General features: G+C 40.0%; 1 protein-coding gene across 2 annotated transcripts; it reads right to left on the reverse strand.

Moving 5' to 3' along the window:
• Positions 1 to 61: 61 nt before the first annotated feature.
• On the reverse strand, positions 62 to 16,579 carry stk40 (serine/threonine kinase 40). Of its 2 annotated transcripts, XM_079624873.1 has the most exons (12): positions 16,377 to 16,516; positions 15,315 to 15,347; positions 13,521 to 13,647; positions 13,059 to 13,144; positions 11,973 to 12,116; positions 10,553 to 10,777; positions 10,066 to 10,118; positions 5,794 to 5,909; positions 3,727 to 3,871; positions 1,183 to 1,302; positions 881 to 965; positions 62 to 413 (listed from the first exon to the last, which is right to left on the reverse strand). In XM_079624873.1, exons 2-12 carry the CDS (start codon positions 15,318 to 15,320, stop codon positions 195 to 197), a joined length of 1,326 nt encoding a protein of 441 aa, XP_079480999.1. In that variant the 5' UTR covers positions 15,321 to 15,347; positions 16,377 to 16,516; the 3' UTR covers positions 62 to 194. The 2 variants fall into 2 exon arrangements, with proteins under 2 accessions (XP_079480999.1, XP_079481000.1); XM_079624874.1 differs by lacking the exon at positions 15,315 to 15,347 and having other exon boundaries at positions 16,377 to 16,579.
• Positions 16,580 to 17,615: the final 1,036 nt, after the last annotated feature.

Below are 17,615 nucleotides of genomic sequence, written 5' to 3' on the forward strand. Positions count from 1 at the left end.
GCAGAGTCTGTGTCCTGTGTGGATGAATGGAGCAACAGAGCACTGAGCTGTTCCTTGGCCCTTGTTTGTGTCTGCCAGACTCATGCTGCGTGCTCACAAACACTCTCTCACACACAACGTACATACAAGTGTGCGCCTAGTTCGGAGGCTCGCTCCACTCCCGGTGACCACCGCCCACGGACAGAAAGGCGGTGCTACTTCCGGAGGAAGCGCTGGGCCAGTATTGCGGCATCCAGAGGACTGATGGGCTGTGCATCGTGGCCAAGGCGTCTCACTGGAGGCACGTTACCGAAATGCCTCTTGCTGAGGAAGTTCTTGGTCTCGTGTATAGTGTTTTTCTCTTCTGCCAACAAGAGCTGTTGCCTCATGTAGTTCTCAAATTCATACTGAGACGACTCCTCTGTCACTTTCGCCTGAGGATATAATAAAAGAGTAAATTCCTATTACTCTCAATCCCAGCTTAAAATAAGCAAAGACTGGCACTTTCAAAACATTATCAGGTTGGCAGGATTCTCAAGCAGAGCAAACCAACCAATGGTGTGAGTTTAAGTTGGGACCATCAGTTAACCCGGTTTAAAAATATATTTTTACAATTTCGTTCAGAGCTACAAGAGGCACTACACAATTTTGGCCCTTATTTATAAGACACAAGTAAAACAAACATGTACAATTTTAACAAATCAGTTCATACATAAATTGTCCCATTCATTTAAATGCAACAATTAATGCAAGAGGGTTTTTAAGCAGTGATTCTATATACCGGTAATAATATATCTTATTTCAAATAATTTTAAGTTAACCTGTGCCCCTTGTGTTTCATATTAAAGGCCCTTCACCCTTAAACTTTCATATAATAGTAATTCCTACGAGTGGTACTGACCTCCTGAAGATGTTCGGGGTGGTTAAGCTGATCATCTATGTCTGGCACCACTTGTAGAGGGCCACTCAGCGAGGACACAGATTGCCTGTTTAAAAAAAAAAAATCTTTCAATGACAAATAGGAATTTTGCTTTATAGCCAAGGGAGCTTTAAATGCATCAATGAAAACTGCAATGGATTGCAAAAATTGTAGCGAGAAAAACATCGCTGACCCAACATGACATCATGAATTCCTAAGAAATGATGTGAACTCTGGCAAGAACTTTTGGCTAAAAATGGAACTATAAACTATATGAGACGCACCAGGATGCGATGATGGCGCTCAGAGACTCGAGCACCTCGGTGGCAGTGAGCCTCTGCTGGGGGTCGAGCACCAGAAGCTTCCTGATCAAACACACCGTACTTTCTGATACCCGCCCATCCCTGCACAAACAAAAGACAAAGACGCATAAGCATTTCCATTAACATTTCACAGACTTCATTGAAAGTAATAGTTCACCAAAAAAATTAAAAAAAAAAAAAAAAAAGTTCTAAGGTGTGCAATTATTTTCAGGGAAACGCATGGCTAAAGTAGTTCCAGGCAGGTCTTGACCGCATTACAGTTCCCATTCAAAAGCACACACATACAGTACGGACCAAGTGCCATTTTTTTCTGTCCGAGCCCGGCCCGCGTCCGACAGAGCAGTAACCGAACCCGACCCGAGCCCGACAGGCATAAATATATTTATGTCCGAGCCCGACCCGAGACCGGTAGTTAAAATTTTTTCTCATACTAATGACAATTGTACGTTTGTTTGGAAAACCGCTTTTATTAAGCAACTGTAGGAAGGCATTCGGAAATGTCAACAGGATGAGCGCATCAGCGCGCGGAGCAACAAGCGCTCTCAACACAGGTGCGCGCACATTATGCACGTGTTTCGTTGTCACGGCTACATAAACAAATGTCCGCACACAGGAAGACAGATGTTATGGTAATATTTTACATGTATTATAATCACGAAAAAGATTGTTTGCATCAAGTGAAAGCATCAGGCACATTGGCTACCTACATAATAAGTGGTTTTAAATTTAAAATGTTCAATGCCTTATCGCGCTGATGTGACCGAGCCCGACCCGAACCCGAACATAATTTCTAAATATCTGTCCGAACCCGGGCCGGCCCGTCGGGCTCGGGTCGGGTATCCATCCTCTAATGCCAAAGCGTCTCGATCGCCCCCCGGTGGTTGGTCCCAATAGGTCATAAACCCCGCCTCACCATAGGAACGCGATGGAAATTAAATCAAGTTACACTTAAAAAAAAAAATCCAAAGATGTTTTCTGTCATTTTAGGTTGTTTTTATCACGGTGATGTAAGTTTAAGTGATTTTATTTATTTTTACCTGATAAACGAAGTAGTCACTGAGGCAACAACATACTTTTGGGTAATCAACAACATCGATTTTCGGGAGGAGATTGGAGCTTCAGCTTTATTTTCTACATTTCCATAACTGTTTATTTCACTCTGACACAATTAGTTCTGCAGTAATTAAACTGTACTAACGGAGTGAGGGCGGGACCTTGATATCGAGGCTCAACTTTACGCTGCACAGACTTTGTTCCATTTTTTATTTATTTACTACTTAAAAATGGAACGAATAATTACATAATAATGTATTCATAATTTATTTAAATAATTTAGCACTTTTTTAAACTTCTTTTAAATGCAATAAATTGTGTATGATAGAAAGGATCATCAATTATTATGCATATGATAATATTTATAAACGATAACTTAATAAATAACAATCTATCTAATAACATCTACAAATATAATAGTTACCCGTCTACCAAGCTCTGACAATGTATGGAATATTATATTAAGAGAGCATACAAATTTAAAAACAAAAACAAAAAAACAATAGGCCTATACCTTTAAAAGCATGGATTTGTCGGTCACGGCATACTGCTTTAAGTCCATCGCACCGTGTGAGCAAATTAAACTGAGTAGTTCGCCTTACGTTCATCATTAGTTACTGGACAGACCCATTGATACCCTTTTCATATCTGGAGAGGACATGAGCTCGACATGGTTTTACAAAAAACGCGCATTACGCCAGTTTACGGCGCATGTTCTCTAGACTCCGTCGCTATGGAAACAAAGACGCTAACCAGGGATGGAAATTAACATTTTTGTCCATCTGCCACTGTGGCTGGTGGATACCAAAATCTACCAGCCACTTTCTTGTTTTCAACCGACAATGTGTAACTGCATGTGAAAATTAATACTACAAGATATAAAATTCTTAAGCCGTTTATTCCATAGGGTAAGGTCTTAAGGTGTGCCTCCTGTAAAAGTGAAACAGCATGCTACTTTTATTTACCCTCCACGGTGGCTAGTAGGTGAAGCTAGTTTACCAGCCACAACACAAAATCACCAGCATTTGGCTGGTGGCTGGTGCTAATTTCCATCCCTGACGCTAACATGCAATCACCCGCAAATGAACTTCACTACTTCTTGTGAAATTGATTTCATTATAATTACTATAAGTATTATACACACTGCAAAATCCTTATTTGTTTATTCAACTATGTGTGGGCCCATCAATTATTCCTTACTGATACTACGGCATATGTCATATGTTTTAAGTGAGGAAAATTAAGTGAGGAACAGAAGAAAATTTTAGTCAAAATTGAATGACAATCTTGACACGCAATGTGAACAAGTGTGTGTGTGTGTGTGTGTGTGTGGGGGGGGGGGTTATTATCGAGTGAACTATCCTTTTAAACAAGGTCCAACACAATATTAGCTAATTAACATGTTTAAACATTTGATTCATATCAAAGCCCAGAGATAATGGAGAGACTCACTCAGGGATGGAGTACTCTGCTGCTTTGATCTTGCGGAAGAGCTCTTGAGGTATACTGTCATAGAACGGGAACTGGCCGTAGAGCATGGTGAACAGCACCACACCGAGTGCCCACATATCGCTGGGTTTACCGCGGTACGGTCGACCTACATGGAAACAAAGTGCAATTTCAGCAGGCAGCTCTACAACAGATTGCTTATTCACAGTATCAAACACTACACAAGTACATAGACAAGTACGTTATAAGTTCTCAGCACCCATGACTCCAGTCTCCTGTTGTATAGTCCCCCAAAACCTATTCACACCATACTGGTTTGTTTACCACCATAAATGGGCAACAGAACAACATGCCAGAAGAGTACAAATGAGTCATGGGAGCTTGTTTTAAAAGAGGGGTTAATTGGGTAGGTTTCTATTTGGTAAACAGCTTGATTTGCATGCTATATTTTTCTGTAATGTACACATTCTCTCTTTCTACTTCGACCCTACGCATGAGAAAGCGAAAGAGAGGTAGCGATGGAAAAAACAGTGAGAGGAAGAGAGCAAGAGAGAGAGAGAGAGATAGGGAGAGCGAGCAGGAAGAGTAGTTCCTCTCAGCATGACTCATTGTGATGACTCACTGAAGCAGCTCTTCCTTTGTTCTGCTGTCATATTCCGCTGATTTACTCCCGGTTTCTTTCTATCATTTTACTGTGAATGGAGACCACAAACAAGAGCTCGACTGCGCCTCTATTTAACATGCATGCTCGGAATGCACCAACTAACCAGAGCCTACATCCACAAAGATCTCGGAAAAACCCAGAAAACACATGAAAGAGTTTTGAAAAGGTTGTGTTGTCGGATATTTTAGCTAGTTCATTAACTAAACGAAAAAATTATTTAAAGCAGGGATTTTTAACCATTTCATTCTAATAGCGCTCTGCACAAAAAGTTCATGGGACATTAACATACATAGTACACAAATATTGATTTTAGATAAAAGTCCTTTTTTTATTTTTTATTGACATTTCAGTTTTTAATGAATCATAATTATTAATGTCATTACGCTTTATTTATTTTTCACTAAGTTGATGTCGTCTTTGAATTAGGCAAAATAAAAAATAGGTATCTCAGGAAGCAACCTTCCTTTTGGAATAGACTTGGGTGTCAGACAGTAGCCTGTGATGCACAGGTTTTTGAAGCTATATGAATATATTTACATACTTTGTATACCGTTTCATTGCAAATTTGCTTTGCAATGTAAAAAACAAAGAGAGTCATATAATTGCATTTCATTTTAATTGTACTTCATACATTTTAATGTGGGAGGGACAACTAGACATTTAGCTGAATGTCAGCTTCTAGTGGCTTGAAAGTAACTTTTTACAATTGTTGGTGATACTACAATATCTGGCCTGCTGAAGACCCCTGAATATTTTAGGAATATAAATATTTAGTAACAATATTGACTAGCCACATTTAAGTTTGTGAAAACCAAAAAAATATATGCTGACAGGAATGTACTTATAATGAAGTTCCACGGGCAAGCGTGTAATTCTCCATAGACATCCACCGGCCCGTAAGCATTTCTTAAACGTTTTTAGAAACTAAATTTTATATAAAGGTCCAAATATTTCCTCTTTTGACTACATAAGTATACATATACCTCTTTTGACTACATAAATGTTTGCCACACAAGATAAACAGCGAGTCTCATGTACTGAAATTACATCACTTGAGTGAACTTCGGTTCCACAAAGAAAGATTGTTTGGAAAGATAAACCTCGTGATACGACCGCTGTTAATTTTATCTGTAGCACTGCCTGAGGCCCTGACAACAAGCTAAGGGAAGAGTTTTGGTATCGAGTCGTTGATGAGCTAACAGGTTAAGTCCTGCGGCACACAACACAAATAATGACTTCAATAAACGTAACTATTGCTCATCCATGCTGACGGTTTGTGACTGCTGTCCTGATTAAGGCCGTGTAGGTGGTTGGGTTTATGAGCTTTGATTACAGTGGTGACATGAAGGGTGAGTCATGTGAGTCACACACATAAACACACAGAGAGAGAGAAGCTGGATTCTCACCACTTAGGACATCTGGGCTGATGTAGGCTGGACTCCCTCGCTGGTCCTTTAACAGATCTTCTTCACTCACCAAATGCTTGCCAAGGCAAAAGTTTGTGATGGTGATCCGATGGGTCCTGGAGCACACAAACAAAACATGCCGATGACGTCAAAAAACAACCATGAATTCCCGCATCAAGTCGCACTGTTTATTAAAAGGATAGCTTGTGAAATAAAGGTCATAATTTCCCACAAAATCAAAAGGACAAAAAACAACAAAATGATACGTTATATAAAGAAAATCAGAAATATTAAAGGGACAGTACACCCAAAAAGTTTTATTCTGTCATTTACTCACCCTCAAGTTGTTCCAAACCTGTATTACTTTGTGTTTTTGAATTTATTTCTTCTGCTGAACACAAAAGATATTTTGAAGAATATAGGTAACCAAACAATTGATGGGCCCCATTGATTCCCATAGTATGGGGAACAAAATACTATTAGTCAATTAGTCAATAGGGCCCATGAATTTTTTTATTAGTAAATTACAGAATTTTCATTTTTGGGTGAACTATCCCTTTCTTTGAAGCATAACATTATTTTCATTACATGCCAGAAAAGCCATAAATTCCCTTTATGAAAATGAAACAAATAAAAAAAAATCTAATTTTGTATTGCAATCTGATTCAGAAATATTTATGTTTTTGTTAGATTCACCCTCAAAGAGCCACTCCAAATTCTGTATTCAATTCATTTCTACTGTCTGGATTATTGTGGAATACATGTACAAACACACACATTTTTACACTATATATGCATATCAAAATGAAACTCTAACTGTTGTTAGGTGAGTCGTGTTTGTATCTGTGCAAACATGCCTTTGATATTTTTGTCTCTGTCATTAAATCTAATCTATGGCAGGGAGCCATTCTGCCTTTCCAGAAAGCAGAACCCAACATGACAGAACACACCGTGGCTGCACTTGACAAACAAGTGAGTCACCTGTGGCTTCTCACAAGCTCGGTGATGACTAATCTTTGCACCTCAGAAAGGAAAGAACAGCACTTTTTCAGTGACAGGCATGCAATGAAAACAAGCACACCAACATACAGAGAACCATTTAAAAAAATGCATTCACATTTACAATGAGCAAAACTAACGCGTCAGCTGACTGAGCTGAACTGGGGGACATCCAATGTGAGAATTCACACAGTCAAGAGCTGTAATCTCCCTTCACTCAAAACAACAAAAACATCCACCACAACAGCTACATCTCTCAGCTACATCCTCTTTTCCCATGCTTCCCCAGTTACGCTCTCACTTTCACACCCTGAAAGTGACTGTCACACTTACGCCTAACAGTTACAAACAGGCTCGTTCCAGAAACATTGTTTTTCCCAGAAGAATTTCTTACTGGTTTAATGCTCATTACCATCTTCATTTAAAAAGGAGGGTCATGATTAAATTAGATTAGAAGCAAAAAGAGAGTTGAGATTGATTAGTCACAATGGATTATGAGAAAAAAACGCTATCCATTCTACACAGCATTTTTTACCAGTTATAATCTGTTTACGTTTTCAATTTCAGATTACTTTTAATGGTGTATAAATAGTCAATTTAACAAAATAAATCAAATGCAACAATATTGTTATGCATTAACTGGATCCACTAAGATCCAGATATCTCACACTCATCGACAACTTGCTAAAGTTTGTGCGTTTCAAGGCATTTGAATACATAATATATTCAAAAGTTTTGTGTTGAATGGAGATGACAGTCGTTTTTGCACGTCAATTTCACATGGTGGCAATATTTTCAAATTACATGCTCCTAAATCTCACAAACTGGTTGTCTTACATGACGTTCTTTACACGCAGCAACTAATTCCTGCAAGTTTTAATCTTTTAATAGTTTTACTCTAAATGGAAGCTTTTATCTGACTTCATCATGACTGTTTGAGCTTTGGTTCTCGGACAACAACAAAAAAGTCAGCAAGTGTTTCTCCTTAGGTCATTCTCATTGCTCACTCTCCTCTTCCTGCTCAAGTGAAGAGACCAGAAGCCTCCCAGTGCTGCTAAAATTAGCCCCTGTTGATGGGAAAAGTTAAATGGTTTAAACGCAAGAGGAAGTCTCGATGTTGAAATCCAGTCAGAACTGCCTCTGCTGGGTGAGGTTAATGTGGGATTTTGATGCAATTGTTTAGTATTGGAGTTCCTTTGCTTGGGCAATCTGTGCTGTACGAGGAACAAAGCTAATAAGTGAAAGCAAATGTGCAGATCAGGCAATTTGTTCACTTTTATAGAGCCTTGATGGTGACAGCCATATGGTGCTCCCTAAAGAGCGGAGTGTGTAAGCTGTGAAGGAGGGAAAGGAGGTATGAAATGATGGCACCAACGCTTGTGAAATGTGAGAGAAGCTTCTGCACTACATGGCAGTTAATGACAAAATGCTGATGATAAAGCCTTCACAGGTTGATTCTGCAGCATGCAGAAAGCTCCACAGATATTACATGTCAGAACCACATTCAGCAGTCATTTTCGAAAGCCCAAGTATCATGTCATGGACCACTTATGACTAATACAGAGTACTGTCCATTCCACCCAAATCCAACAGTCTGCCGGCTGGGCAGGGTCACACAGACAGTCGGATCAGAAGGGTATTTGGAGAGTGAAAAAGCAAAAAAAAAAGGGGCGGGGGGGATGGGGAGGTCTGCCAGCGTTACATGAGTGTGACTCAGCTCTGAGCTATGAATCCTTTGGCAGAGGGCTGTATTATCTCCAGCTGGGACACAGTGTTCTGCTCTCTTGCTGAACCAAAGCAGACAGACCAGACTGCTCGGTTTCATCACCATAGGGTCCAGTGACAAGTGTGCATACGTGTGGATGTTTTCTTTTGCTGTTCATCAATGCAATACCAGTCTTTTTAATTGACTCCCATGGAAGAAGCGTAAAATGCTTGACAACAATGGCACATACAAGAAATGATAGAAAAAACAAATGCACTGCAAAACCAGGCAAAAACAAATGCACTGAAACTCATGTTACTCAATGTTCATATTTCATAACTCGACTCTTTTCTGAGAAAATTAAGCATTGCACATGGGTAAGTTTTACCAAGTGATATTAATTTGGGGTTGATTTATAAAAAAATAAATAATAATTCAAGCACACCAAGGCTGCATTTATTTGATCAAAAACACAGTAAAAACAGTAACATTTTGAAATATTATTACAATTTAAAATACATTGTAAAATGTATTCCTGTGGGGCAAAGCTGAATTTAAGCAGCCATTACGCCAGTCTACAGTGTATTTGAAGAAACAGTGATTTTTTCACAATGTAAAAGTCTGTAAATGTTACTGTCAGGTTTGATCAATTTAATGCATCCATGCTTATTTCTTTCCACAAAAAAAAAAAAAAAACAGACCCCAAACTTTTGAAAGGTAGTGTAAGTTAGAAGCAGTTTTAGATAATACACCAGTGGGCTTTGTTTTTCTGTGGGCTTGAAGTGGTTAATGGCAAAAAATGCTGCATAATGCAAACCATCTATTCAACCAGCCAGAACGCAAGTACAGTTGCCTGTAAAGAGACAGGGAAGAGAGAGCGGATGATGAAAGAAACTAGACCCACTTCTCCTCTCTCTACACATGCCTCTGAGCTTATATGGTGTGACGGGTTTCGTAATTAGACAAGCTGGGCACTTATGTGACCGAACTACAATATGTGAGAACTCAGTGGCGAGCAACACATGCTGGCACATGTGACAGGCAGAACTGAGGATTTTCAATTAGTCAGTAACTCTCTCGTTCCTCAGGACAGTTGAAATGGCAGAGACAACAGAGCTGTTTTTAGAAGCATTCCCATTCCACACAAGGCAGAGACACATGCACACGGCACATATGGTGTTTGGAGAGGGTCTTTAGGGATGAGGGATTGGGAATTCCACTAGACCTATCTGATTCACAATGCTTGCCGACATCAGATGCCTTCAAGCTAGCATGTGCTGTTTTACCACCCCCCCCCTTCCCTGGCTCTATCACCCTCTCCTTTTTTCCAGGGAATGAACCAGGGGCACGTTCCATGCCTGTTCGCTTTAACTGGGATAGTTTCCCGCTGCTCCCTCCCCTCCCTCTTGAGCCTGTGGGGATGAATCACACTCGCACTAAGAGCTCAAGAGGAGAAGGGTCAATGAGGCCAGACGGTGCTCTATGAAACCCCAACAGAGAGCTTAGCGCACAGAAAACTCCACTAGCACAGCATCAGCAGGTAAAAGGAAGGAGGAAAGACGTCTTACCTTTTATTGAGCACCATGTTTCCAAGCTTCAAGTCTCTATGCACGATGTTCTTCTACAATGGTAAGAACAGGGAACGGTTACAATATATACCAGAAGATATGGGCTAAGTTGGACAGCATGCAACCTTACAATCACCGTTATATTATATTACAGATAAATGCCATGCATCATGTGCCATCATTTTACTTCTGCAATATGACAAACTTCCCAAAAAACAAACTAATTCAAAGAGTAAAATTTTATCCATCAGAAACCATAGTACAAAAAAATAAATAAATAAATAGCAGCTAAAAAATAAATAAAAATAAAGTGAATCCAATGTGATTGGCATTCCAATCAAGTTATTATTAACTAATACTAAAAATCATTTTTGCTAATCGCAAATATGCTGATAAAAAAAAACATTTTTTTTTAAACGTAAACGAAAATTAGAAATGAGTCTTTATTTGGTCTTGGCCTTAAAACAAGTTCACCATGGCATCTCACCTTATGTAACGCCTCCACCACTCTCACCACATCATAGAAGATAACGATGGCCTCGCGCTCGCTCAATCGCTTCTCTTTGATGACATAATGCTGCAGGTTGATGAGGTCGGCCGTCTTGTCGCTGAAGTCGTGGGCACAGAGGCAGTCGAGCACCAGACAGATTCGTCTCTTCATCTTCCGCACTTTGTTGGCCTCCATGTCCTCGACAATCTCATAGGATCGGTCCTGAGACAGAAAAGTGAAAGAGATAATGCGTTATAAAAGTTTTGCGCAGACAATAATTGCAGGGACAGCATAAAAGACTTTGCCTCGACCGACCCAGCAGTGCATTTAACAGTGTCTAACAAAGAAAACGGATACATAACCGCACCATTAAGCTTTTGAATGGCGCGGAGAAGAAAATACTGTGTTTCACGTACAAGATGACGCTAATGGACTGGTGGTACAAAAAGGAAAGCAGCGATTCTCCTGTATGACTCGCCATGTGCAACAACTTGAATGATAAAAGCCCTCCTTCGGTCACCTGAGACCGGGGTCAAACGAGGGCCACAAATCGATCGGCAGTGTGGTTTGTGTTTGCAATGACTGCGCCTCCGAACACAAGAGGCGATCCATAATTAACTGGCCCACTCTAGAGACAAGCTATAATAAACCAATCAATACTGCAAGCTTCAATGAATGGCCCTGACAGCACAGTACGGCTTGTTCTGCAGCCGATTTTCACCAGGGAAGAAAGGAAAGGTCTATGATATAGTTAAAAAAGCCGACGCAAGAGAGGGAGGTGGAGAAAGCATCTCAAAGAGAAAGTAAGTGGTGAGTCACTGCAAGCACTTTGTGATGAAAATGAAAACAACTGAAGGAACAAATTAAGCTGTGAGACTAAGGACATACACAAGGGGAGGGAATATCTTTAGGCGTCTCAAATCGATTCAATTTTGATTCAAAGAGCCACAGACAGACTCCAAAACAAGTTGATGCATTTCAAATTTCAAAAGACAAATCTTTGTTGAGTCAAGGCAGATTGTGTACTCTCATCCAACAATAGAAGAAAGAAAAAAAAGAGGTGGTTCAGCTCTGAAAAAAATGAAATTCACCATTATAGCAAAACATAGTACATTTTTAGATCAAACAGCACGTTTTCTGTGGATGATACATTTTCATTTGTGTTAAACATTTCATCCTGTGGAAATGCATGATGCTAAATTGTTTTGTTTTTTCATAATGACTTATAATGAATAGATACTATTTGTGAGGCTCAAAGCTAAACCATTTGAGAAAGAATCATGATGCAATTAATTACTTTTTCCCACTCCTGATGTACAAGATGCCAAACAATTCCAGCAGCTGCACAAATAATGCAGCTTGACAGTCATTAAAAAACTGTAATGACACATTCTACACAAGCTACTCCTGATCTTACCTGGAAGAGGCCGTGATGGTGAACCACTCCCTCTTGGTTGGAGAGCAGTGATAGTAAAGAATACTCCGTATGCAGGAGCATTTTGCCTTGCCTTTCTTCCTGCGTCTCTCCCGCTGTGTCCCCACGTTCTTCCAGGGTCAGAATCTACAACAAAGGTCGAAGGTAAGAAGATACCACACCACTAGATCCTGTTCTAAACCTTCCTGGGGGTCTCTTATCTTCAATGTGATGGAATACTAAGCTATCAACGATCTTGAGGCAATACAGAGGGTCCATTAAAGGCTTTATCTTCAGAGAAGACAAAGATAAGTCCCTCACATGTCCTTCAACACATCTGCACAACGATCTGAGAGACACTAGACTCATGGGCATGGAAGAGTAGGGTCAAAAGGTTGACAATCACCTTTCAGTCAAGCCCCACCAGTAACAGGCTGGTTCATAAACAAAAAGGTTTAATGGTCATCTCTGAACCAGAGTCGGTCATCAATTGGACAGGATTGTAGAGATTTGTTGAGGCAGGTCAAAGGTTCATGCAAACAGTTAGACACACAGGGGCTTTTGTGTTCAGAAGCAGTCTCACTTCCCTGGTCAGGACACGTTTGAATCACGTGGGAGGGTTTTTGTGAGGTGATACAGAATGAGACTGTCATAAAAAGCTATTTTTGCTGATCTGATCTCCAATAAAGAAAGTGAACAGGGATCAATTTTTGTAGGGCAGAAAAAAATATTGATTTTTCCCCACTTAATCAAGATCTTCAGGAAGATGTCTGATGGATCATTCACTGAATGAATTACTGAATCCAGAGCAGCTACTGAATAAACAATTACAATTCAGTTATACATACACACTACCGTTCAAAAGTGTAGGTTCAGATAAAAAAAAGGGTAATAAATACAAATTCAATACAAATAAAATGCTGTTTGAACTTTCTATTCATCAAAATGTCCTGAAAAGTTTCTATCAACAAAAATATTAAGAAACTGTTTTCAACATTGAAAGAAATCACCATATTAGAACGATTTGTGAAGGATCACCTGACCACTTGATGTTAATACCATGTAAACGAGGCCTAAAAGAGTACTCACTTTTAGCTGATAGAAATCATCCGTCCCATCTTTTCTGGCTAAACACTGCACTATACTCTGCACGGGAGAGTTTCCCAGCCGTGGGCCTGTCGAGATGGGGAGGGATAGAGAAAAGGAGTGTGAAAAGATGCAAAAGGTAGTGTCAGTGCAGAGCACAGCAATCCCCTTGAAGCCAATCATAAACACTCTCATTACAGTGCCCTGCACTACCACGTCACACTGCTATTTCCAACTGTGACGGGTGCATTTCAAAGGCAAGACTGTAGTGTGATAGTGACATACAGGGAAAGACCTGCGGATTCAGAAGTGAAGCAGTCAATCCAAAACATTCTTGCAATTCTTTACACAAACAGGCTTCCGAATGGAGTCTATACCTCCTTCTTCTCTTGCTTGAATAGAAACACAAAAAGATAGGGCTGGGCTAGTGTTGAAGATTCACTTGCATTATCCTAGGTGGCTTACCTAAAACAAAGGGACCGGCTCTCTTAGCATTGTTGCCCGATATCCCAGGACAAAGGAGCTTGCTGGGTCTGCCGGATGACTCTCCGGCCCCTCGTTCCGAAGCACGGCGTTTGGACATTCTGCAGATCTGAAAAGACCAGAAACATTGAGTCTGTGTCGATACTCAATTGATAAAAACAACCTGACATGCAAACGTGGCTTCTTGACTAAAAACAAAACTCAAGCACACCCAAACAATGTAACCCTAGGACACTCATTTATTGCATTCTTGCCTTGAGGGCCAATAGCCAACCCAATGAGGTCTTTCAGTACACTGCCAAAAAAGTGTGAGTTATAAAGAGGGCAAATAACAGGTGGGGGAAGGAAATCTAGCAAAAGCCATGCCCTCGCTGACACCTCAAAACAGTGAGACGCCATTAACAGCTCTGCCCCTGTATGAATGACAACCCATCAGATCCACATGCATTTGCATGAGCAAAGATTAGCAGCAGGTGTGAACTGTTTATGTGACTTCCATAATAGACAATAGAAGCCCATTTACAAATGGCGGCTCAGGCCACAACCTGCTCGAGAAAGGCAAATGTTAAGCACTGATGGAGCTCAAATTAACTAAAATAAAAGGGGAACTCTGAACTCTGCCGCTGCGATTCATGTTTTCCCCCTTTCACTATTTGTAATCCTTCCGTTCCTTAATCTGCATGGGTTTATCTACAAATCTCTGTGGCGTAATCTGCATATTACAAGATTTTCATACTGAACGGTCTGTTACATGGAACATTTCGAAAGCAAAAATGTTCAGAGATCACATGACGAAGTGCAATAATTACGGACAAATATTTATGATAAAGAGTTATTCATTTCAGAGGACGCCTGCTTGTTTTGTTGGATAAAGGGTTCTTGTATAATCTGATGACTGTTTCTGTGGTCCTACAGAAAGTCAAGTGGTGCTATGGACGGATATAGTGTGATTCACACAAGCCCTGGAGTTTGCACTGGTAGCAATTTGTCAGAAATATGAAATGCTGCTGTTTGACACCAATGGTAGCATGACACACGCAGCCTCCAGACATCATATCACGATGCGAACAGGGGGTGGGGGAGCGCATTTAGCATCGCGGGCAGTTGTGCGCCCCTTGGGCTCTTCAAAATCAATCTCAACTGTTTAAATTAAGGGACAATACAGAGACTGGACACAAATTAATCCCAGTAATAAAAATATCAATCGATGTGCTCTAATAGTGAATAGGCTACATGCAAAGCAGAGCTAAAAAGGAACTCACATTTTGAATTCAGAGCTAAAACAGACAGTTGTGATTCACATTTACGCTATAAGCTTAGTTGAATCTTAATTTTGAATGAAACAGACAAAAAATGTAATGTAATTCCGCAACAGAGCACACAGCTTGTCTCGAGGACGTAGGAGGGGGTACAGTTGGCTGTTATCGCAGATCATTTTACACGTTTACAGCTTTTTGTCTTTCTGGACCCAGACTGTTGACAATGTGACAGACGGGGGTGAGAGACGTGATTGCTTTCTCATCAACTCTTTTGACATGCATTATTGGAGAGCTGACATCTTAAAAACACCAAGACTGAAAATCTGACCTGCAAGGAAAATAATTAATCTACAGTTTGGTATTAAACCATCTGTAATAATTTTAGGTCATGCCAAACATGAATGTGGTTGAAATTCTCTCACTGACACTAAGATGCACATATGCATACAACGACACAATATTGAATCCATTTCAGAGCTAGTAAATAAAATTCTCAGGAAGGATGTCAATTACTCACCCTCATGTTGTTTCAAATCCGGATGACGTTCTTCTGTGGAACAAAAAAAGGAGACACTAGACAGTCTCAGTCAACATTCACTTTAATTGAATGGAAAAAAACATAATGAAAATGAATGGTGACCAAGGTTGTCAGTGCCTAATATTCAGCTTAACATCTCCTTTTGTGTTCCACTGAAGAAATAAAAAAATCATACATGTTTGGAACAACATGACAGCGAGTAAAAAATGACAGAATCTTTTTATTTAGGTGAACTGTCCCTTTAACAACAACATGCTGATGATGAAACCATGCTATATGAAAGATTACTCATACTGTATTGCATTCATCAAAATGAATGGATGGAGTGTGGTCATTTTATGGCATTATGCACACATCACAGTCATTGGAGAAGTGAAATATCACCCCTGCATGATTTAAACGCTCTGATCCACAGTGTAGCAGAACATCTTAATATTTTATAAGATCTAAATATACTAGCTGTCACTGCATGCAAACTTTAAAACCTGGCACCGGCTGACAGCTTGATGCAACCCGTATCAGATGCGCGTTTTGCACATGTTTTGTTTGATATTTGGATGTCTAAGATTTGTGGTGTGTAAAAACAAGTGACTAATGTTTCCATTTATAGTTAAACAACAGCAAAGGGAATAGAGACAGGAGCACTGCAGTGTGATCACAACAGAGTACACCGCGTACACTTACGAACGCTGTCAACCAGCTACAAGAAAATGAACGTAATAACAACAACCACTAGTATAAATGACTTAATGGGTGTGTATAAGAAAACAAAAGCTCGTGCACTTATTTCAAATAACGAGCCTAACGTTATTTGACTCCCCTTAGCATTTGCGAGCGAAACTTGCTTATTTTGCATTTGTATTCTTGCTTGTAACGTTACAGTCAATAACTCAACATATTTAACCGGACGACAATTGAACCGTTGCAAAAGCGTTCCTTTTAAGACGAAATTAAATACCACAAAGCCAGTGAGTTCACCGTGTCCCTTACACAGACTGTGAAAATCTCCTCAACCGACCGACGGGCCATTTAACAACTTACCAAAACCGCCGAGGGAATCCTCTGTCGTAGACTAATTCTCACTCATTTCTGGCCGACTAAATGTTCAGCAGGGACGCACCGACATTTACACTCCACCACAAAGCGGTTTGTTTCACGCGAACTGGAGAAATTTCACGATTACCGACAGAGGTTTTGAGGGAAAAGCCTTCTTAGGACAACTGATCACATCTTTCCATAGCAGCACCACCTGACAACGGAAATGACGCACATGCTGTGAGTGACGGAGCGGCGCAGCCAATAGAAAATGTTCTTTGGAGTTCCCGCCCCCTTACGTGCGTTCTTGAGATTGGCATTCTTCGCTTGGTGTGGAATGATAAACGTACACACTATGTAAATGAGCAGTAGAGTACTACTGCATAACTCCAGTCAAGTTTTGATAAATGTGCAGTTCTTTGGAATAAAATAATAATTTGATGTATTACGATGTAAATCAGTCCATCTCCAGAACACACTCAGACACTTATGAAGCAGTAGTAACGAGCTAGACCCATTTATTTATGTAAGAAAGTTTACATGTACAAAGTTTATGTATGTAAGAAATTATTTTAGATTAATATTAACATGCTCAGAGGCCTATTCATATTTAAATATGCACTGCAGACAGGTGGTTTTAAAGGTTATGAGTCATAATATAATGCCATTATTTTGCAAAAAAAATAAAGAAAATCAAGAAACAAAATGTTGCATTTGTGTAAAGAACATTCTAGTGATTTTCTTTGTTTAATATAGTGGAAATGTTGTCACTTTAAGAAACTGCTAAAGCTGTGGGACATATCTCAGACATCAGGGTCAGGTGAAATAAACATGGAACATGGATTTCACCCAAGAAGACTAAAGGGTAAATTAATAGATAAATAATGATGTACCTCTGTTCACATGAGCACTGCAAACCTCCGGGGGTTTCTTGCATGCACAAGACCCTCGAGATCGTATCCAATTTTAGATCCCCCAAAACTAAACAGCTGCACCCACAACATTAAGTTTCAATTTAGTGGGTTGGTGCAGCGCTGCATGTCAAACAGAGAGTGTTTTTAAAGGGCAGTAACTGATTTAAGGCTGTGCTGTCTTCCTGACTTGACTCAGCATGGCCTTTGCCTTAAACCACATGAAACACTTTTATAAGCCTGTGGCTAAACATTGGCCAACCCACGGTGTGTGGGGTGGAAACTGTGAATCATACTTTACTAGTGCCCATGCCTGATAAAGAAAAAGTGGTAT

This window comes from Phoxinus phoxinus (assembly GCF_949152265.1).
Source record: "Phoxinus phoxinus genome assembly, chromosome: 10".
Classification (NCBI taxonomy): domain Eukaryota; kingdom Metazoa; phylum Chordata; class Actinopteri; order Cypriniformes; family Leuciscidae; genus Phoxinus; species Phoxinus phoxinus.